Source organism: Ochotona princeps, chromosome X, assembly GCF_030435755.1.
Source record: "Ochotona princeps isolate mOchPri1 chromosome X, mOchPri1.hap1, whole genome shotgun sequence".
Lineage (NCBI taxonomy): Eukaryota > Metazoa > Chordata > Mammalia > Lagomorpha > Ochotonidae > Ochotona > Ochotona princeps.
In genome coordinates this window covers 69,896,725-69,905,297 of record NC_080865.1, presented here as the reverse complement: position 1 = coordinate 69,905,297, position 8,573 = coordinate 69,896,725, and the positions used below count along the sequence as shown (strand labels likewise).

The window sequence follows — 8,573 nt, the reverse complement described above, 5'->3', positions numbered from 1 at the left end:
CTCACTCGTCTCATCTTATGTATGAGCTTTTGTGGCCTGACCCACCTCACACCCTGTTTTAGTGTGCTCATGCAGATGCTGCAGCCTGGACCTGCCTTGCCTGTGCCCAGTCCCAGTACTGGTGAGCATCAGTGAGTTCCATGGTCATGCCTAGCTCTGCCCATCACTACCCCAACTTTCAAGCTAACCAGCAGGACTTGTATTTCCACAGAGTTTGGCCCACATATCCCCTACAGAATCTACCCCTGAACCTGGTTCTCTTGCATAGTGGTTGGTGTGATGGCCCAGTCTAATGTGACCCATCCCCTTATCTGACACTCACTGTCAGGTACTGGGATCCAGCTCTGCTAGACAGGCCCCCTGCCATAGCTTGTGTGTGGCTGGCGTGTGATGGTCGGTGATGTTCTATGCTAATAAGCTCATCTCAGGACTTCCATGTGGGCTGGTGAATCATTCTGACCCATAAAAATCTTCAGGTCTCTCCCCTCCAAACCACCAGGTCTCAGTCCCTTCGCTTACCTGCAAGTACATAAGCCCTGTTGTGTGTAGCTCAGGATTCATTCCTCACCTATATGTATAGTGGCCTTATGCATGGATGTCCCTAGGCAGTAAATCCATATCCCCAAGACCCCAGAGCTCGCATCTGGGTAGCGCCCACAAGCCCAGGACCCTGCCCCTTCCTAGCAGAGGTGGATGTGGAGTTAGGATACCCATCAGGAAGCCTGGGTCGGCATGGGTGTCTGGGGGACCCATGCACCCATGCAGCTTCTCAGACTTACCTGGACTCCATCCATCAACATGGCGGCTGTGGGCAGAGCCATGATCCTGAGCATGCCCAGTGCTTTCTGTGATTCGTCCACAGTGATCATGCTGGGCTTCTGCCCACCTCTAATATACTTTTAACTTTGCTTAAAGAGACCAACCCTGAAGTCCTTACTTGCTAGTTAAGCTCAACAGAATCAAACACAGTAAAAAATAAATTGTGACATTTTCTGACCATGCCACCAGAGGGCATAGATTTGCAAGTTTTCTTTACAGCCCCCACCTCCACCTCCACATTTCTTCTGCAGGGACTTGTAGTATCTGAGGGAGCAGACAGTGTGTTGCTTTGTCAGGATTGAGCATACTGACCTGGCAGTCAATATGAGACTCAAGCTCAAGTGAGACTTGAGCTTGCCGTTGCCTTTCTATGGAACATACTCACCACTGACTATTGTATAGCCGAGGGGTACCATTTCCCATTCAATTTGGGAGAGGGAACCAGATACTTAGATCTATGGGGCTCATCCTACTTACCATTCACCATGAACCAGCAGTGCTGAGTTTGGTGCTTTCTACACAGTAGGAGTTCGATCTAGATTTGGTTGAGTTGAAGCAATGGCACAAAACAATCATCTCCTCTTCAGTCATGGCATGGTCAAAATCCCACTACCCAATGCCTTCAATGTATAAAGTCTGCATGGTATGTTTTGATTTCCAAGTCTCACCATAGACAGCTCTTGCTTTTGCCAAAACAGCTGGCTGCCCTGCCCTGCTCCAGCTCAACTTAACACATGTATCTTTCATGCAGGAAAGTACTGAAGCCAACAATGTCTGGACTCAGACAGCTTCATCAAATGCTCCGCACATGGGAAATATGCAAAGGCAGGGTTTTTTTTCTCCTCTTCTCCCTCCTCAAAACTGGCATAGATGAGGTTGAACTTGAGCCTCCTGAAGGCTCTCATTGCTTTGTTGCATACAGTCAGTACAGAACAACTTTTGGATAGTGAATTCTTTGATTTCTTCTTCTCTGGGAACTTCCGTCCCCCTTGGGTGTCCTGTAGCCAGAGGGTGGGCACAGGGGACTTTAGTGACTAAAAGACAGGCCTGGCTTTCTGTCTTAGGAGGTATATATATGAATACAATCAGAAGTCTAGGGTTGGAAGATATTTTTGATAACGTTTACGCTATGAATTCATACATAATTCCAATTTAGCCCATTAGAGATTCACCCAGCCTCTGCACCTGTGTGTCTTTCTCTAAAAAGGTTGCTGATCCACTGTTTAGCCCTGATAGTAAGAACTGTCTTCTAGTACATGCTGCAAGATTTCCCCTGGTCTTCATTCTGTCAAAAAGATGCTTTTCCTAGCACAAACGTGGGCCCCACTAGCTTTGATGTTCCTCATCTTTTTGTTGTTGTTGTTACAGATGAGCTATCTCAGCCAAAGCAATCACATGAAGTTTCATCCTTATCATTTTTCACTTTGTTCCTTTTGGCCTTCATTTTCTGCATTGGCTTTGAGAATATCATTCCTGGGTTAATGTTGGAGTTAATTTGTAACCAGGAGTGTTCCAGTTTTGCAATAGAGGGCATGTTATAAAAATAGCAAGGTGTTGCTCTCTGAGATATTGGTGGCTTCTTGGGCATGTGCTGTACTTCTCCCCCCCACCTTTTTGGGAACTTTGACCATCACTATCAGCAGCTCAGAGTCTGAAATCAACATCAGCTCCAGATTCCTAGCTCTAAGGGCCAAGGTTTAAGAGTGATCACCTGACAGTTGACCTTCTAGCAGCTTGTTAACTTTATCAGGCACAGGACACTGGTAACAATATGGACATTAGAGTGGTGGAAATGGGGAAGTTTGGGATGGAAGAGAGAGGAGGTGTTGCTACCCACTCAGAGCTGACACAGTAATTCTGGCCATGAAATGAGGCAGTGGCATCAGCCATGGGGTGTGCTTTGAGAAGTACCCTGGAGGTTGGTTGCAAAGGGCATTATGGTTCACTATATGTGTGGATGAGCATGAAGGAGGCCCCTAGGATTAATCTAAAGTTTCTGGCATAGGGTTCTCCATAGACAGTGACGGAATGAAGATGAAAGAGCACACTGCGTCAAAAAGAGCTGATGTGTTCATGTTTGGAAACAGAGACTTTCACATGGGGTTGGGAGCATGTGTGAACCATCCTGGTGGATATATCCAACAGGCAGTTGAATAAAATGGCTAAAAATTCAGGAGAGCAATCTGGACTATGGACATGTAGTGTCAGGTTGAGTTTCTAGGATGTGATCACTCAGGAAAATGATGATGAGTGGAGTAAGGAGCCCTGCTTGGCTCCATAAGGCTCTGCTTTTACCACTTACTGGAGTCCCACAGCTGACTGACTTTCTCTGCTTTTTTGTGTTAATTTTTTCATGCTCAGTGTACCTAGCATTATTTCTTTCTTGCACTTTAACAATTAAAAAGAATAATTGAATTAGGCTGTGTTAAAACTTAGATATGACTCTGTAGAATATCCGAAGATGAGAGAAATATCTAAAATACAGAAAGTCACACTTTAATTTTCCTGCTATTTCAAAATATCTCCAAGGCTTCTGTGGTTTGTGTGTATTAAGTTTAGCTCACAACCTTGTACATAAGCTACCAGCCTTCCATCCTACCTAATCATATCTTATACTTATTGCTGTTATTTTGTCTTTTAGCTGAATATAGGAATTTTCTCATCTCACACAGTTTTGTTAGGGAAATGCAAAAAAAAATTTTTTTTAAATAAAACGTAATCCAAAGTTGTATTCTAGAGAGAATAACGTAAGGAAAGAAAGTGTTATTTTTACCTAAGTATTACTCTCTCTCCAAAAGGCTGCCTCCCTTTCAAATAAAGGGTGATTCAAATTCCATAAATTTAATCTACTTCAATATTTTTACATATTTGCTGTTTCATCTGATTCAGTCAATGACATTACTTTTGTGGCCCCATTTTAGATGCATCATTATGTTTTTAGGAGAGAGAGAAGGACTGCTATCCAGTCCCATATGAGCACATCATCAAGTATTTGCCACTTTTTAAAAATTGATCAATGTGGGCATTTTTGTGTTTTTGGCTCAGAGGACATTTCATCCATCCAATCCAGTGTGTGCCACCTAACAGGCCTGCAAAAAAAGTCACCATCTGCCATTCACCCCAACAAGATTGCACTCTCTATAAGATGGTATCTATCAATGCTGATTTTGCACTTAACTTGTATTGGAGGGTCATCATGGAGACCCCAGGTCACAACATCATCTTTGTCCTCCGTGAGCATTTCTGTAGCTTTAGCCATGCTTTCCTTTGGAGCCTGCTCCACAACTCAACCACAAATTCTGGAGGACTTGGGGTTTAACCTCACAGACACCCCCATGGCAGAGAGAGCAGAGCTTTTGATATCTGATCTGTTCACCTAGTTTTCCAAAGAAGGAACTGGGATGGGAAATGCCCTCTTCGTTTGGAAACAGCTGAGACTACTGGCAAGCTTCTTGGATGATATCAAGAGCATCTATAAGACTGAAATCTTTTCTACTGACTTCTCCAATGTTTCTTCAGCCCAGCAGGAAATCAACAGTCACGGAGAGAAGCAAACCAAAGGGAAAATTGTGGGCCTAATCCAAGACCTGCAACCAAACAGCATCATGGTCTTGGTGAATTATATGGATTTTGAAGTAGTGCTTTAAGGTGTCAATTTTGAGTCTAATGTACAGATACTCTGGTGGAGCTCAGGGTGGGATGCCAGTGGTTTTCTGTTACTAAGGTAAGTGAGTGTCCCTCATGCCATGATGATCTCTTTCTTTGGATGTTGCTTTGCATGGTATTGGCCCTAACAGGAAGAAAGCATAGCTCTGAAAATGAGCCCAGGAAATTTTTGTGGAGCGCATACTTGCAGAGGCACTGGTTAAAATGGTCAGCCAGCTTCTCCTTGTGTTTGGTTAGAGAATTATGTCTTTTAAAAGGTTTAGTGAGGTGGGACAAGCCTGTTCTTGGGACGTAGACTGATTTGCACTTAAGTTCCACAGTGGTCCTTACTTTTTGCACACACTTGACCATATTTTAACAAATATTTTGCACCTATTATGTAGTAGATACTGTGTTACATTTGCGGTTTACACACATCATCTCATTCAAGCCCTATACCTGTGACTGTATAATGGAAAATAACAATTTAAAAAAGTTGGTGCTTATAACATGAATCATGTGACTGTTCTCTCAAAGTTCTGTGCAAAATTCATTCTTCTAGTTCTGTAGCATATGTCAGCCATGTTTGGCGGAGAATGAATGATTTTAAGCTATAAACTCTAAACCTGTAGACGACTAAAACAACAGAACAGATTTTTTAAATTTCACCTTGTGTGTTTTTTTTAATATATTTTTTTAAGATTTATTTTATTACAAAGTCAGATATACAGAGAGGAGGAGAGACAGAGAGGAAGATCTTCTGTCCGATGATTCACTCCCCAAGTGAGCCGCTACGGCTGGTGCTGAGCCGATCCGAAGCCGGGAACCAGGAACCTCTTCCGGGTCTCCCACATGGGTGCAGGGTCCCAAAGCTTTAGACCGTCCTCGACTGCTTTCCCAGGCCACAAGCAGGGAGCTGGATGGGAAGTGGAGCTGCCGGGATTAGAACCGGCGCCCATATGGGATCCCGGGGCTTTCAAGGTGAGGACTTTAACTGCTAGGCCATGCCGCCGGGCCCACCTTGTGTGTTCTTATGGAAGAGTAACCTATGGGTCTGGTGGATTTAACTTAAGGATTTTGGTTTGTAATACAAGCTATGAAGTCTAATTGCCCTGGGTTCTGATGTTTGATAACCATGTCAAATGACTTTCCCTTCCTGATCTTCAGTTACTCACTTGTAAAACTGGTTTTATAGTAAATACCTACCTTTGTGGTATCTTAATTACTGGGCAAGATAACTATTAGAAAAAGTTCCATTTGGATTGATACTCCTTTAAAAAAGTACACCTCTCTCTTCTCTGAATTTTAAACACAGTGGGCAAATTATTTTGATCTATCCAAGACAGAAGTCAGTGCTAACTTAGTGGACAAGACCACAGTAGTGCCCATGATGCACCAGATAGAACAATACCACCACCTGGTGGACGGAGAACTGAACTGCACTGTGCTGCAAATGGACTACAGCAAGAATGCTCTAGCTCTCCTAATCCTCCCCAAAGAGGGACAGAGTGGGTGGAAGCAGCCATGCCACCTAAAAAAACTGAAGAAATGGAACCGGTTACTGAAGAATGGGTAAAATGTTAGAGACTATGAGGAGTGGAGGTGGGGCATAATAGTACATGGGGGACTGGATTCAACAGGCCATTTAATAGCTGAGGATCACTAGAGTACATTGAGAAAAACAAAAAGTGACCATTGAGAATAATTTAACTCAACTTTGTTTTCTATATTTATGTAAAGGAAACAACTTTCATATATACAGTTTTTTAAAAAGATTTATTCATTTTATTACAGCCAGATATACACAGAGGAGGAGAGACAGAGAGGAAGATCTTCCGTCCGATGATTCACTCCCCAAGTGAGCCGCAACGGGCCGGTGCGCGCCGATCCGAAGCCAGGAACCAGGAACCTCTTCCGGGTCTCCCACGTGGGTGCAGGGTCCCAATGCATTGGGCCGTCCTCCACTGCTTTCCCAGGCCACAAGCAGGGAGCTGGATGGGAAGTGGAGCTGCCGGGATTAGAACTGGCGCCCATATGGGATCCCGGGGCTTTCAAGGTGAGGACTTCAGCCGCTAGGCCACGCCGCTGGGCCCATATATACAGTTTTAAGAACACAATGATTCTTCCTGCACTATTCTCCCTCCTTCTCTCTCTTCCACCCTTTCTCTTCCTTTCTTTTAGTTTTTGCAATGATATACTTTCAATTTACTTTCTAATCATAAGCTTAACCTTCTACTAAACAAAGAATTCAACAAACATATGGAGAAACTACTGTTCCTCAGGAGTGTAGAGATAAATAATCGTCAAACCTCAAAATATCAATTTTGCTTATATATATATATATAATTTTCTTATACTTTGTATGTTAGTTTCTGCAGATCAGGAAAAACATGATAGTTGTCTTTTTGTGATTGGCTTATTTCCCTAAGCATAATGGTCTGCAATTGCATCCATTTTGTTTTAAAAGATAAAATTTCATTCTTTATACAACTTGATAGTGTTTTGTTGTGTATATATGCCACAATTTCATTGCCCAGTCATTAGTTGATGGACGTATGTGTTGATCCCATATCTTAGCTACTGCAAGTTGAGCTGTTATAAAAATGAGAGTACAGCTAACTCATACTGATTTCATTTCCTTTGGCTAAATTTGTAGGGGTGGGATGGCTGAGCTATATAGTAGCTCTGTCTTCAGATTCCTGAGGAATTTCTGTACTGTCTTCCATGAGGGTGTATTTCTCACTTTATCAAGGATGAATCTGATACTTGGGGATGTTGTATAAAGCCTTTTAGGCCATAATTGCTCTAAAATTATTCCCATTTCTCCAAATAAATATTGCCGTAGTTTCTTCCATTTCTGATTCTTATGCTTTAGAATGACTCTAATAGAAAGGCTTACTGATCAATAGTGACAATAGTAAGATACAGTTCTCAGTAAGGTGGGATGGAGTGGGTGCTTGCAAATTGACTCTTGGAGCCAGCAGCCCCGGAAGAATGGAGGAATTCCCTATCAGCTATTTCTAAAATCATCGGAGAGTAATTGGCTGGCCACACGTAACCAAGTAGTAGCCTTCATATCCAAGTGCCATCAACACAGCACAGCAAAGGGGTGGACGCATCCATTCTTTTCCTTTCCTACTTCCAAACCTCCCAAAACAATTCATACATATTTTCAAGGAACTAACAATGCCTGTTCCTCCACTTTAGGTTGCCCACAAGGCTGTGTTGCACATTGATGAAAAGGGAACCAAAGATGTGTGTATTGCTGAAGTCTGATTTCTGGATCAGCCCAAAATGACTCTCCTTCACCCTGTTTGCTGATTTGATAGATCCCTCCTGATGATGATTTTGGAGAAAAACAGCAGTGGCATTCTCTTTCTAGGGAAAGTTGTGGACCCAACACAAATTTGGTTGGGAAACAGTTCGTCAGTTTGTCGGTGTATTTTAATTGTAATAAATAAGCAGTATAGTCTGATGTGGACTTAGATATGCGTTCTTGGGCCCGGCATGATAATGTGGCAGTTAAAGTCCTCGCTTTGAAAGCATTGGGATCCCATATGGTCGCTGGTTCTAATCCCGGCGACCCTGTTTCCCATCCAGCTCCCTGTCTGTGTCCTGGGAAAGCAGTCAAGGACGGGTCAAAGCCTTGGGTCCCTGCACCCATGTGGGATACCTGGAAGAGCTCCTGGCCCCTGGCTTTGGATTGGCTCAGCTCCAGCTGTTACGGCCGCTTGGAGAGTGAACCAACGGACGGAAGATCTTCCTCTCTGTCTCTTCTCCTGTCTGTATATTTGCCTTTCCAATAAAAATAAATCTTAAAAGAAAGATAGGCCTTCTCTTGAATAGGCACCCTGAAAAAGCTACATTTCTGGTGGAAAGAGGCAATCTTGTGACACTCTGTGATCCATTCTTATTCACAGCCCAAGAAGCCTTTTTTGGAATATTCCCCAGAATTCCTTCCAGTTAGCTACAAGAAAACTGGACTGATAAGTGTAACCTACTTTGCTTTCTAGGAGAGAATTGAAACACAACTAGTTTCTTATACCAGAATATTACAATAATAACATTAATAAATATAAAAAAGTTCAAATGCAATAGCTGATACTTGA

General features: G+C 42.9%; 1 protein-coding gene across 1 annotated transcript; it reads left to right on the top strand.

Moving 5' to 3' along the window:
* Nucleotides 1–2,590: 2,590 nt before the first annotated feature.
* Nucleotides 2,591–7,950, top strand: SERPINA7 (serpin family A member 7). The gene is given in 8 exon segments (XM_058659150.1): nt 2,591–2,670; nt 3,865–4,045; nt 4,047–4,162; nt 4,164–4,216; nt 4,219–4,455; nt 5,775–6,036; nt 7,121–7,241; nt 7,672–7,950. Coding segments are annotated over 8 exon segments (1,329 nt in total).
* Nucleotides 7,951–8,573: the final 623 nt, after the last annotated feature.